The 14788-nt window shown below is 44.6% G+C and overlaps 1 protein-coding gene across 4 annotated transcripts in view; it reads left to right on the plus strand.

Moving 5' to 3' along the window:
* CPEB1 (cytoplasmic polyadenylation element binding protein 1) overlaps positions 1 to 14788 on the plus strand; it is a 59587-nt gene continuing 44799 nt past the window's right edge. For 2 of the 4 annotated variants that reach the window (XM_061595453.1, XM_061595455.1), the window contains exons 1-3: positions 255 to 363; positions 4650 to 4827; positions 13376 to 13564. In XM_061595453.1, coding sequence (XP_061451437.1) covers positions 283 to 363; positions 4650 to 4827; positions 13376 to 13564 — 448 coding nt within the window. In that variant the 5' untranslated portion in view covers positions 255 to 282. Of the gene's footprint in view, positions 364 to 4649; positions 4828 to 13375; positions 13565 to 14788 lie in introns of all 4 variants that reach the window. The other 2 variants (XM_061595454.1, XM_061595456.1) reach the window with 2 other exon arrangements.

The following is a 14788-nucleotide window of genomic DNA, read 5'->3' on the forward strand; positions in this document are numbered from 1 at the left end:
CACTTTCCTGGACGCATGTGCTTAACATTACCCCCCTCTGCAAAGGTGCAACCCATTCCTTGCAACGCCGCCCTTGGAAGCGCCCTGGCGCCGGGCAGGGAGCGTTGCCAAACTCCTGCCCGCGACGGCGGGGCGGGGCCCAGCGACCCCAGGAACGCTTCTCCCGTCTCCCCTCTCGCCCAATCCCCCGGCTTTGCTGTTGCCTATTTTAGCGACGGCCCCCTAATCCCAGCCTTTGCTCCACCCACCCCGGCGAAGGAGGGAAGCGAGCGCAGCGTGCGGATGCGCAGGTATAAATCTCCCGCGCGCAGCGCCGGTGCGGGATTTCTGGAGGATTGCCTCGTGATGGCTTTTACAGTGCCGGTGAGTCGAAGCCGGGCGGAGAAAGCGAAACGACAGCCACGACAACAACTGCGGCGCAGCGGAAATATGCACAGTGTCAGCCGCCTCCCCCTCTAAAAAAAAAAAATTCCGAAAGCAATAGATGGGGGCCGGGGAGAGAGAGAGCTGGCGCGCCATCCGACGTGGGGGGAGGTCGCGGTCCTGGTAGAGGTTGCAGCGCCCGAGGGGACGGGTGAATGGCGCTCGCGGCCTCGCCTCGTCTCTCCCCCGCGTGGGGAGGGGCTAGGCTATGTCTGGTTTCCCCCAGCTGTAGCGTTCTCACGTGCTTGAGCCGCGCGGGGCTCCTGCTTTGCCCTCCCGTGGAGGCGCTACGTTTTTGGTTTGTATTTTTGTTAGCTACGTTTTGTGAGAGTTGCCAAGAGGCGGGGCTTCACTGGGCCCCCGAGTGGGCCGGATAGTGCCTAGCGGGGTCCACGCACCCTTTTTGTGAACATACCTATATAAACATACAGGGAGCGCCAGCGGCAGCAAATGTACGGGAGCTCGCTCTCATCTGTTACCCACCTCACGTTTCGCACGGATGGAGTTTAGAAAAACCGAAGTTATTCTTAACCCTCTAGTCCAGCCTTTCCTAACACACTGGTTCGGAAAGGCTGCTCTAATCTAGCCTTCTCAGAGCGGCGGGGAGGAATGTGTCTTTCTCTGGCTATTGCTATCCTTCTCTGCGTGTTCCGTTTCTGTCTGTTTGGTTTTCTCTGTAACCCCTCTTCTCTTTTTTCCCCCTTCTTCCTCTCTCGTTTTTCTGTGTTATGCTGCTGTCCTGGCCCCACTTACCTGGGAGTAAGCCCCACTGAATTCAGTAGGACTTGCTTCTGAGCAGACCTGGTTAGGAGCCTGCTGCTAGACTCCAACTCTGTATACAACTAGTTCCATTAAACTCAGTGGGGCTTATTAAGTTATAGAAATCAGTTGCATGTGCAATAAATTGCACATATTTTTTTCTCCCTATTTTCTGCTTATTTTTAAAAATCTTTTAACAACCACACACCCCCATTGCTGGTATAACCCCTTTGAGATGATTTCTGCCCCTCTAACAAATCCATTTGGGTTTTAAGTGGAGCTTTTATCCAGTATTTTTTTGGGGGGGGGGCTTGCTTGATTTCCTGAAAGGTTTTTATAACCGTGGCTCACAGCTTCAGGCCCTATTATGTAGGAAATAATGTTTTTTTGTTTTTGCCAGTAGGGAAAGACTGAGCCCCTTGAAGGTAGGGACCAGAAATTCTGGGACAGCAAACATAGTGCAAACTGGTATTCATTTCTTACATTTCTGCCCTCCCTTTCATCTGAGGCACACAGTTGTTTATGCCTTGGGCATCAAAACGTTTTGTACTGGCCCTGAACCCTGCAAGTGCCTTTCTGAAGCTGGTGGCCTCCAGATGTTTGGACTTCAGTTCCCATGCCTTAGCCACCATAACCAGTAGCCACCATAACCAGTTGCTAGGCATTTGGGGAGTTGTCTAGCAATATCTGGAGGGAATCCGGTTGGGGGAGGCTGCAGGTTGAAAAGAAAAGGATTTGAAAAGTAGAACTGTGTCTGAGTGAGTCTGGCTCTCAGCACAGGGTTAGGACTACATAAGCTGTTTTGAAATCTTTGACAAGGGTGTGGGTTACAAATGTAATAAAAGCCATATATATATAAAATAAAATTTAAAATAGTGCACAGGACTGGAAAAATAATTGCAAAATCCTTGGTGTCTGAATCAAACCTCTGGGCACCGGTTCCAAATGTTTAGTTGCTGGACCTATACAATAATGAGAAAAAAATGTCATTTTAGGACAGTGATTATTTTTGCTGCCGCAGGAGTCAATCTTTACTTATGTCTCTTCCAAGCATGTACCTAAACGTGGAACATGTTTGTGGTACTGAGATGAGTAGCTATATTATTTTCAGATTTTTAAGTCGACATTTTGTAAGTGATAGGAGAGAATGCATCTTCAGAATTTCATACATTAAGCTTATGCGACAACCAGTTAGTTTTTTAAAGGCAACTTAGAACTTAAAAGTTAAACATGATATGTATTCTGTATAAAATGTTACATACATTAGCTGGGAAGACTTTTTTTTTTTAAGTACCAGACTTACTTGTCAATAGTGGAGCTTTTGAAACCTTGCCGGTAGGAATTTATGAACCAGTGTGGTGTAATGGTTAGAGTGTTGTCCTTTGATGTAGGAGACCAGACTTCAAATCCCCACTCATCCATGTAGCTCCCTGCATGATACTCGGCCAATCGCTGTCTCTCAGCCGAACCTACCTCACAGGGTTGTTGTGAGGATAGAATGGAGAGGGGAGAAACACACACCACTTCGATCTCCTTGGAGGAAGGTGGTATATAAATAAAATAAACAAATGTCTTTATGGACCCTTCTGTCCTTCATCCTCACTTCTGTCAGCTCCAGCAAACTTCATTTATGCTCACTGAAGAACACTGGGTCTGTGGGAATGGTGTCTCCTGACCCAGTTCTGCCACATTTGTCCCTCCCTCACTGGCTGTTCCACCTGCCTGCAAGAGATTTGGGATGCACTGTGTGATAGGGCTGAAGACAACATTTTCTTATCTTTGCCACAAGGGTGTCTTACCTTGCTCTGAGGAAAGCAGCTGGCTGCTCTTGCATTAAGCAAACATGCAACAAATGAACAGCTGGGACTTCTGAGTGGCTTTGGATCTCTTTGCCCCAACCACCTTGGCTATTCAAGTTCCAAAGTTTGCCTCACCCTATGCTTTTGGCCTCCATAATTTTCTAGAATTGTTGATGTTGGAACCGAATCTTATGTACAAGATGGGCTCTGATGAGGATTTATCATCTTGGCAGTGTTGCTGCAGAACAGTTCAGCTTTGTTCTGTGGCTGTGAGGATTTTGAAAAGGCTTTTTTTTAACAGTTGGGCTTCTTGCACCTAAAAACAGCAGACTAATAAGAGAGACTGTTGGATAGTTTCGCTGATTTTGTATATCATTATTGGCACTAAGCAGCAGGAACAGAGATGTCGGGAGAATGGTAACGGTGGATCAGAATATTGCTTGCTAGATGAGATTACTTAAAGTGCCTCATGCGGATTGCCTGAAACTCAGTTGTTTTCAGTAGCTGTTGAAGCTAGCAGGGCTGCCTGTGATGTATACTGACAGTACAAATGCTGTCAGGAATTGGCTGTGTTCAGGTTTCTCCCTTGCTGAAGATAGCTCTTACTGATAATGAGCAGGTGGTAGCTGCAGCAGTGTATTAGTATAAATGGAAGTATATATTCCATGCATCTGGTGTGGAATCCAGCATTCTGAAATCCTCTGATTTTATTAAGTGTTCTAGTCCTCATGGTGCAGAAAACTTTGGAGACTCAGATGTAAGAGTCTCAAACTTCAGAAACTGGTGGAAGATCTCTGGGCCATGTGTTTTAGATTTGTATTTGTGGATGTAATATGCTCCTTCCCCCACACTTCAAGCAATCAAGCCCCAGTCCTCATGCGCTTCTTGCCTTCTCTTGTCTGAAAACATACATTTGTATGATGTGTGTGGTGGATAAAGACTTTATGAAGCCTGGTTTGTGGGACAGGACCCTGGAATCATATGATCATTGGCATGAGGCTATATTGACAGGAATGTAAATTCATCTTCCGTTTTCTTTGTGCATTAATATTTACAAGTGATATATTCCAGTGTATGTTAGGGTTGTGCAAATGACCCTAGTTCTGAATTGCCCACTCACAAATGCTTGGAAATACTAACTGAGAGTATGCTAAATATTTGATATGTTACCCAGTGTGGTACAAAGGGCTTGATTCCAAAGCCGTGGCTCCCTCTTTAAACGCTGTATGTTCTCAGATTGTGCTTAAGTTTCAGCCTGTAGCCTAACTTGCATGTTGTCATGCAGGGGTGAGGAACCTTTTTCAGTCCAAGGGCTATAATTCCCTTGTTGACAACCTTTTGGAGACCACATACTAGTGGTAGGCAGACCAATGGATATAATTGTTGCCTTTGTACAGTGGAATATATTCCAGCCATGCAAAAGTCAGAGGTTTCTTTCAATACACACTCCTTTCCATCCTCTGTTCTTGCAAGCAACAGGCATTAGTCACAGTTCAAGGATAACCTTCTAGTCAGGAAAAACCGCTTAGGGTGTGGCCTGGGGGAAGTGGGTGTGGCTAGGGGGAGAGTCTCAGGGGCCAAATAGGGAAGCATGGAAGACCGTATTCTGCCCCTGGGCTGTGGTCCCTCTCCCTGCTATAGTACTAATGCTGTGCCCTTTCTTACCAGAAGGAAGGTATTGGAAGGACCGCAAAAGATTGCTGGGCCAACTCTGATGTTCCAGCCCTGACCACATGCAGCAATGCAGATATTTTCCGACGAATAAACGCCATGTTGGATAACTCACTTGACTTCAGTGGAGTCTGCACAACACCCATTACAAAAGAAAGGAGAGATCTACTACCAGGTGACTTAATGAGTTGATAATTTTAAAATGTGGGGGATGTTAGTCCTTAGGCTTTTCTGTGGTTGTAATATTTAAGGAGTTTTCTGGATGGTTTAAATAGCGAGCAAATTAGCAAAGCATGTGTTTTGGAGGAACAACTGTCGGAGTATGGTGCAGATAATATTCCTTCCAATATTGTGGGTTAACTTCAAGTTTCTGGGCATGGCTTTCTGCTGGAGAGAAAGACCCACTCCATAGGTCAGCCTTTCCCAACCAGTGTGCCTCCAGATGTTGTTGGACCACAACTCCCATCAGCCTCAGCCAGCATTGCCAGTGGTCAGGAAAGATGGGAATTGTGGTCCAACAACATCTGGAGGCACACTGGTTGGGAAAGGCTGCCATAGGTAAAGAGAATTAAGATACAAGCAAATTTGTGCCAACTATTTAAATAAAGAGATGGTTGGAACAGTAGCACCCTTAACCACTGCTTCTAAATGCTTTAAAATTGGTCCTGTATGAGGCTGGAAAGCACAGATTTGTTTTCATTTCATGATTGTAATGGGCAGTGCAAAATAATTCAAAATTGCAAACATACATGTTCCTGTAAAATCATAAAAATTCATAGTATTGCAGTTGTGTAGCAAGATTACTTTTTGAAAGTGTCAATGACACAGACAGGTCAGTGTTAATCTAGCTCTTAAACCTACAAATAGCAAATAAAGAAGAGTCTAATCAAAGAAAAGTGAACGAGCCCATGAAAAGGGTCTAAATCTCGTTCTACTGTTTTGATTGGGATACAGGAAGCTTTTGTGGTAGGAAGCAATTGGGGATGTGTAAACCTCTCATAGTTCTCAAGTCCAAAGTTGTTAGCGGTATTTAAAGAGAAATAAAATATACTAAAAATAGGCAAATACATGTAAGCTGTGCTTTGAGTGCTCATTTAGCTTCCTAGAAGGAGTGTATTGCCACAGGTTCCCTCTCCTTAACTGTATGGGTACAGCAAAATGCGATTAAGCTCTCCTAACCCGAAATAACCATAATCTCTATCTATAATAATTTATGGGATAAATTGAGGTAGTGGACATACCTGACTCCAGATAGTTGTTAGTTATTCCATAGCAGATCCTGCACTTAGGGTAGAGATAATGGGCTGTGCGCATTTTAGGTCTGTTTGGATTTTGGGATTCTTTGCATTTAAAGTGATCTGTGCACAGTAGATCAGGCTGGGGAACCAGATCTAGCCCTCCCCCAACTCCTGCAGGCCATTTGTGACAGGTGGGCAGCTTAAGTGTTAATCAGCTGATCTCACCATGATGTCAGGGGTTTGCCTGTGTTTCCTTAATATTTCCTTTGCCTGAGCAGGTTGAAATCAAACCACACTGGCAAAGGAAGTGGAGTTAGCAGTTGCCAATCATTTGAACTCAAACCCCACAGGCAAAGGAAGTGTTTCCTTGTGGGGCTTGCTGTCAGTGCCAGTCAGCTGATCAGCAGTGATAGCAGTCCCTGTTTTGGGCAGGGATTGGCTGCACGTAGTTTCTGTTCAGGAATTCTGTAACGCAGCTGATCCCTGCAAGGCTTTCTGTCAGTGCTAGTCATCTGACTGGCACTTACAGCAAGTCTCACTTGCCAAGGAACAAGTGAGCTATGGCTTTACTGGCTTCACACTTGATGTCACACATAGTGATAGGTGTATGGGATTTGGAGAAAGCTGCCTTGCTGGCCAGATTAGGATCCCTTCTGGGCCTAATGTGGCCCACTGGCCAAAGGTTCCCCACTACTGCAGTAGAGAGAAAAAACAATAGAGAGAATATACAGACTCTTGACTAGTGAAGGACACTTATGTGCAGAGCGCTCATTACACATCAGATTTCATGAAGGTGTAAGGATTTGTTCTTGGGTCCTTGAAATGCATGGCTATAACTTGGAAGTGATGTTTTCTATACTAGGTAATGTTGGTGTGATTATACTTTCATTGAACTGTGGCTCACTGCCATATAAGTGGTAGTAAACTCCCTAACAATGCACTCAATAGCCATTTCTGTGCAGTTTTCTGACCTTGGAAAGTTGAGCCTTCTGCATTGCATGGATGCTGCTGTTCCTGGGTCAGTAAACAGCAATTCAAAACTATCAATGGGGCTTCCGGTCGTGCCTTAAACCTCTTCCCTTAGCATCTTCAGACCTCTTCAATGAAACTTAAATTCAACGAATGCAGTCCAGATCCGGGGCAACACAGCTCTTTGCATGTTTAAGAGGATTATTTGGCAGGTTGAATGACAGCTGTAGGAATTGAGCCTTCCTTTGTAAACTGAAATATTTGATTGATTCTGTTCAGGCAGCATCTCATCAAATGTGTGGGCATGACTTGGAGAAATTTATTGGCTGTATCTACACACTGTTTCCAGCCATATTAATTGCTAATCCCAGTGGTGGTACTGCCTTCTCTGCTATGGGCCTCTGAGGGATTTATAACCCGGCTTCAATTGTTTAGTAGTATCATTTGATCTCCTTCAGATACCTGGGGAATGCCATCTGGTCCTGTTGATGTAAATACTTGTGTGCCTATCCAGTTTACAATCTGAAAATTATGGAAGGGGGGTTGCTTCCATATAGTTTCCTGGCAAACATGATACCAGACAAATTCCTAAGAGAGCCTGCCTTCTAGAACTGGACTGACTTTGACTAGTTTAAAGGGGCCACCGTTTTTCAACAGGTTTGTAAGGGCCCCACTTGGCATGGTATTAAAACAGCCTTTCTCATCCTGGAGACCTCCAGATGTTTCGGACAACAACTCCCATTAGCCATTTGCTTAACACTTGCAGCAACCTTCTGTAGTAGGTAGGTAAGCATCAGGCCACACAATAAGCTTCCAACTAAGCAGGGATTTGAGCATGAGTTTCCCACATCCTGTCCGACAGCCTCTAAGGAACCCTGATGTATCGCCAAGACATAATTTAACGATAACAGAAAACAAACCTGGTTTCCCTGTGGCTCACATGTGCTTCCCCGCCCTTTCCCCAGCACTGTTGAAGAGCTGCTTGTTTTAAAATAACTGGTTTGCTGTGTTATGAAAACCTGGACAAACGTCAGTCATTCTTAACTATGGACAGTGGAAACAGTTTATGAAGCTGGCTTGTTTTTACTAACCATAGTTGAGATTAACATCAGTTTAGTATTCAGATGACACCATCAACTGTGATTGATCTAAAACAGAAGCAAAAGATTGTGGCCAGAAGGGGAAGGGGAGTGCATGTTCTCATAATGCTAAACCAGGGTTTAGAGTTAGATTTGATGTTGACTGTCTGTGCATGGGAACAATACTAAGCTAACTTTTGTGTAAGACACATCTCTGGGCTGAGAAAATAAACTGCTGCTATCTCTGGTATTAATGCTAGGCTTCCACAGCAACATGCCCTACAAAATGGTGGAAATTGTGCTCAACACCTCTTCACACTGAATCTGTTACTCTACTTTGATGTTATAGCTCTGGATGATGCCATGAAACTGCTGTTGCAATAAAAAACATACCTAAGGTACCATGAGGTTCCTTGTTTTGGCACTTGTCCCCTCTTATTTATGTGTTTATATCCCCCATTATTTATGTATCTAGACCATACCTTTCTTTAAAGGAGTTCAAGGCAGTGCATGTATTTTCTCCCTTCCTTTGTATCCATACGACAATCCTGTGAGGTAGGTTAGGCTTGGAGACAGCGACTGGTCCAAGGTCCTAGTAAACGTCATGACTCAGTAGGAATTTGAACCTGGGGCTTCCAGTTGTAGTTCAGCAGTAACTATTACATTATGCTGGTCCCCACCCCCAAGTCAAGGTTCTGCTACAGAGCCTAGAAAATCATGCCATTCCTGGCTTGAGTGGATATTATTCATTTCCAACTCAATGGCTTGTATCCAGTGTTAGTCTAAATCTGAGTAGGCCCATTGAAAACAGTGGACATGACTAACTCATGTACCCTAATTTAGTGAGGTACACTCGGAGTAGGACTAACATTGGATGCAACTGCTGAATGCCCAGAGATACAGCAAACTTTATTGCCGGCTCTATACAGGGCTGTGGAGTCGGAGTCGTGGAGTCAGAAGCAATTTTGGGTGGCGTCGGAGTCGGTAGAAATGTATTGACTCCGACTTCAAAATAAAATTAATATTTTAATATTAATATTAAAATTAATATTTTAATATTAATATTAAAATTAATATTTTAATATTAATATTTCCCCATCTTTGCAGATTCCTAGATTTGACCGTCCTTAGGCACAACATGCATTTTCATTTGCAGGTGCTTAACAGGAGGAGAAACTATGTAGTCCTTGTATTAATACAGATAGAGAGTCATTTTATGGGGAGTTCTAGATTTTAAAATAGTAAATAGAAGCCAAACTGAGTAGCTTTTCTAAGCAGTTAGAGGAAATGTTTCCTCAAAGAATAAAGATGGGGCTTTATTCTCTTAGGGAATGAAGATGGCACTTGTGAAAAAGTTTACTCCTCTCTGAGCATGTGTAGCAGGAATTTGGATTAAAGGAGTATTATCCCCTAAAAGGGATTATATTGGGTGAACGTGCACAAATATATTCCTGGGTTTGCTTGTGCTCTAGATTCTCAGGAAATTGTTGTCCTTGAAAGGTTGGAAACAGCTCTGCTGTATAGCGAGAATAGGCTTATATGCTGCCCTTGCTATTTTCTGAAGTGTCTTTCAGTACATGCAGACATAATTAAAAAAATTCTGCCTGAAAACAGCTTATCAGTGGAACATAACTCAGTGTGGCTTCTGAGTAGACATGTGCCGGATTGCCCTGTAAGGCTGTTCACATAACCAACCAACCAAGTGCTGCAAGTGCTAAAATCAGAATACTGAGCTGTGTAAATTATATTAATACAAGTTTGCATCAGTACTTTGCATTTGGTTGGTGAGGTGTAGCAATTACAGTGTTGGATTAGGGCTGGTTGGCCAGGAAGTGTGTGTGCGGGGAGAGAGACCAGGGTCCTAATCCACACTCACTGGGTGACCTTGGGCTAGTCTCTGTTTCTCAGCCTAACCTACCTCACAGGATTGTTGTGTGGGTAAAATCGGGAGGAGAACCTTGTACACACCATCTTGAACTCCTTGAAGGAAAGATGGATTATAGATATAATAAGGAATTCTGCTACCATGGGAGAGGTGGCGAGCCATATACAGCAGCCCCTCTGGCTCAGAGACTGCAGACATTGCCCACATATTCAAGCATATCTTAGCAACCATAAGGCTGCTTCATTCTTACTGAAAGCTGCAAATCCTAGGAAGTAGAGTTGTATGCCCTTGCATCGCATTCTGTAGATTTTTCCTGTACTTGCTTGGAACTGCATCAGACACACCACTCTGTCTGTTATTAAGTAATTGTCAGTTTTATTCTCAAACCTGAGTCTTATGCTGATATTCCATCATGGACACAACTCTCCAGGTCATATTGAGCACGGGTCAGTCCAGTGCAAAGTATTCATCAGTGACAACATCATGATAGAGCCACAGGTGCACATTTTTAAAATATAGAGATCAAAAGCAGATCCAAATATATTTCTGGGCCTGGGTTGCAGTAGGGGGAAATGGCATGACTAAATGCTGCCCGCCATGGTGTTGGGAGGGACATTGCCTGATCTGTCCTTCACAAGCAATTTCATCATTTTATGTGTTGTCCTTGCAATATATGCAGGCCCAGCACCAGCAGTTGACCAGGTTGGGCGTAAGCCAAGAGCTCCAGGGGCTTGGAAAGGACCCTTGCCAATTAGCCATGTTGCCATTCGTTGCCCTCTCTGCTGGGCTCCCAGTGCTTTGTAGCAGCAGGTGGCATTGCCACTTTTGAACTGGAGCTAAGCTCAACGTCTGCAGTGGTTGTCCAGCATTTTATGTTACCCAAAATGTGGCTTGCTCTGGCCCCCAGATCTATACCATGTATTGATTTCATAATCTGGGTAGATCTATAGTTCTGCCATGGCTGCCACAATGAGAGTTGACCCTGCCCTGGTGGGGTGGGAACTTCCATTGTCACTACTGTGTCATGGGTACTCCAAAGTCTGGCTCTGGCAACATGGGTTTCAGCTGTGGCAAGAAGCATCCATGATATTTGGATATAATAATGTGGCCTGCTTGTGTACAGATTCCACTGAAAAGCATTTTTTAAAATCCGTATTCAGGAACTCCTGTATTCTTTTTTTAAAACTTTGCTATACCTCTACACATCCCCAATCTAAACCTAGGCTACTTTCTGGGGCTCCCCAACCCATATCAGCACCAATAATCAAATTACGTTTACATGTGTCTATACTGGCCCTTAGATCTCGTCTGTCTTTAATAGAGAATGCTTAATCAAATGTTTTATATGCACACTATGAATGCAAGGGCATGTAGAATAGTCTTGTACTATATTTTGGTCTCTCGTAGCTGTGAAAGTCTTTTCTTTACTCCATAGAAGTTTGTTAAACGCTGATAGGAGAACATAGTTAAAACCTTGCATTTTAGGTTGCTGATTGGTGACTAGTGTTAAGTTGGAGGGACGTTTTTATAAGTGGATCATATTCTGTGACATTTTCATCTGTTTTAAAGAGTGTGAAAGTTTTGGGATAAAGCTGGATGAAAATTTTGCCCCCCCCCCCGAGGACTTGGAAGTCCTATTATAGAACTTACAGGGTTTTTGAAATCCCTTGCCTGCAGCCTGGGTAGTGATTTTACCAAAATGTTTTTGGAAAAGAAAAAAGCTTGGATCAGTCAAGTAGCTGAATTCTAAACTGCGGAGATTAGCTATTGGTAGCTAGCGAAGTTAATACATAAATATTTAAGTACAAATGTCAGGGATGCTGCCATTGAATAATTGTTTTCACTTAGCATCCCAATGAGAGCCCCAACAGTTACAAATATTATTTACACTAAAACCCAGAACAAGTGTAATACAGTCTAGTTTTTAAAACCTGGTTGTGGTAGTGCAAGGCAGACAGTGTCTACTCCCTAAATTGAAGGGATGTTCTGTGTGTGTTCAGATTCCTGCTGGGCTAGGAAGGAAGGATTTTTCATTTCTGCCTCTGCTAGCAGGTGATAAAACATGAAAGGTCAGCTGCCACCAATGTAAAGGTGTTCTTGGCTTCATGTAATACTTGACCCTGAAAAATAAGAGATGGTCAGTTTACTGATAAGTAACTGTCTCACCCCTAAACCTGGATAAGTGCAGTAAAAAGCCAATTTGCATGCTCAATAGTCCCCCTCTCCTCATCTGGTTCTGTAGCAAAAACCTGGCCATTTCTGAAGTCCATTAGGAATAGTGGCAACACATCTGGTCTAAGCCGAGACAGAAACTGCAATTTCTTAGCAATTCCAGAGGCTGCCATTGAAAGCTTTGTTCTGTGGTGTATGTTCCAGCTGTCATAATCTCAAGTGGATGGCAGGTGATGAGGCTTGTATTGAACAGCCCAGCGTGTGGTTGAGAGCAGGATGCCTTTGCTGAAATATATTATGAGTACAATTCAGAAGGAGGCAAAACTCTCTGATCCGGTTCTCACCCTTCTCTCTGCATTAAGCTGGAATTTGGAGACTTGCAAAATATTGCTGCATTCCCCTTCTGTACCCCTGTGCATTTATTTCTCAGGTGTTTTTGAGATGGAGGGGCAGTACAGTGGCAACTTACGCCTCTCGGTGGGATACTTGTGGCTCTCCCCCCCCCCAAATAGTTTTTTTTTGTTTGGGGGGGATACTGTCTTCCTCAGCACCCTATCCATTAAATTACTGACTCTGATAAACTACCCTTTAAGTGTGCGTGCACGCATTCGCCTCCCAACATGGCTCAGGAACTTTTTTTTTTTCTTTGAAGGTTACTCATAGTGGTAAACAATGCAGAGTCTGTGAGGGCACGATAGCCAAGTTTAAAGCAAAGAGATTATGCCAGCAGAATCGTGAAGGCTTTGTGTGTCGCTGCTTCCAGGGCTTGCGCCAGCAGCTGGAACTATTCCAGGGCGAATGGTTTTTTGGGGGTTAGTGGGTGGAGAGGGTGGGTGGGAGGGGCCAGGAAAACTGGATAGCACCAAGCCAGCTGTGTGATTTCTCTCGCTGCCGCCGCCACTGCTGCTGCTCTAACTATTGTTGAGGGGTGGCTGCTGCCTCTAGCCACCTCCCTGCGCTGCTGAGAGCGAAGCCACAGCACCCTGTCTAACTGTATTCCCTGGCTGCCTGTGGCCGCGCCTCTTCTCTTTTCCTGCATGCTGCCTTGACTCCGATGGGCAGGCTTGCTCTCCACCTCTCTCCTGTAAGCGAAGATGTGGTTATATTGCATGGCCGAGTGACGTCTCTGGCAGAACGGTAAGCATCAGCAGCTTGATCACATGCTGGCCCAGTCAGTAGTGCAGGCAGGATAGGGAGGTAGAGGGTGGAGGTGGGTCTGGTTGCAGGCCATATGGTATTATTCCCCCCCCTTCCACTGGCTGTGACATAGAAGTAGCAGCTTCTGAGTACTGAGGAATCTGGTTTGGGCTTGGCTCTCAGGGAAACCCCTAAATTCCTGAGCTTTTGTGTGTGTGTGTGTTTTTCTTCCTGTTTGAGCAGACTTCCAGGACTCTGAGGGAGCGACAGCAAGCAGAATGCTCTTCCCACCTTCTGCACAGGAGTCTCCGCGTGGTCTCTCAGACACCAATGACCTGTGCCTTGGACTGCAGTCTCTCAGCCTGCCAGGGTGGGACAGGCCGTGGAGCACCCAGGATTCAGATGCTGCAGCCCAGCCCAGCACGCAGTCTGGTGAGTGACTCTGCTGACGCACAGCAACAGTTGCTGGTGGTTGTTTTTTTGCAGCTTTGTCACAGGAGATGTTCCTTGAGAAAATAGCAGATTCTGATGGCCCCTGACAGCTTCTTTCTTCACTTTTATTATTATTATTATTATTATTATTATTATTATTATGGCACCCATTTCCTCAAGAGTACCATAGCGACTTCGGAGGCTAAGTGATACCTTTGGTGGGAAGACGCCGTTGAGAATTAGGCTCCACCAGTAACAGGGAGTCCCAAGTTTCTAAAATTGATATTGTATTGAGAATGCAATGATTAATGTTGGGGTGGGGGCGAGGGAGAGAGAGGATTGTTCCTGATCATGGGTGGTATTTGTGCTAATCCTGCTCAGAATTGACGTTAATAGACACAACTAACTTGAGGTTTATTAATTTCAGTGGGTCTACTTTGTTTTTAGTGATGCTCCTGTGGAACCAGTGGTTTGGAGGACTGAAGTTGCACTCCTCAATGTGAGCTTGAGTTGTAGGTTGTTGTATTATTGAAGGCTCTTGTAATGTGGATGGGTGATTATGGCAAGGAGTTTAACTGGAGAGTCAGTGGTAAGTGTGTCTTACTAGGACCTGGGAGACCAGGGTTTGTCTTGCTGCTCAGCCATGAAGCTAACTGGGTGACCTTGGGCCAGTCACTGTCTTTCAGCCTAACCTGCCTCACAGGGTTGTTGTGAGGATAAAAAGGAGGGGGAGAACCATGTTTGTATGTCTCTTTGAGTTCCTTGGAGGAAAGGTGGGATATAAATGTAGTAATAAATAAAAGTGAAATATACTGTATTTATTCAGTACATTTTCACCCTGCTCTTTAACCCACCAAAAGCTCCCAGAGCAGCTGAAGCTCCCCTCTGCAGGGAGAGTAGGGACATAAGTATAGAGGAGTCTGGCCCATTAGCAGACCTTCTACCACTTAGCTTGTGCTGCAGAGCCACTGGATTTGATGTCCAGATCTTGTCCCCAGTCAGTGGCTGGTAGCTGTTCCTAGGTCAAGAGCCTCTGCAAGAAAAGCCTCTTTTGTGTGAGCTTGCTGATGCAACTCTCTGAATGTCTACCTGGTTAGGACAGTAACTCTGGTTGGATATGATTGCACTGAACTCTTGCGGTCAGTTATTCCTTTGAAACCAAGGTTTACCTAAGAATGGAAGGCGAGCATTGACATCTGTTCCTTCTAGGTATGGTCCCTCCCT

This window comes from Rhineura floridana, chromosome 14, assembly GCF_030035675.1.
Source record: "Rhineura floridana isolate rRhiFlo1 chromosome 14, rRhiFlo1.hap2, whole genome shotgun sequence".
Taxonomy (NCBI): Eukaryota; Metazoa; Chordata; class Lepidosauria; order Squamata; family Rhineuridae; genus Rhineura; species Rhineura floridana.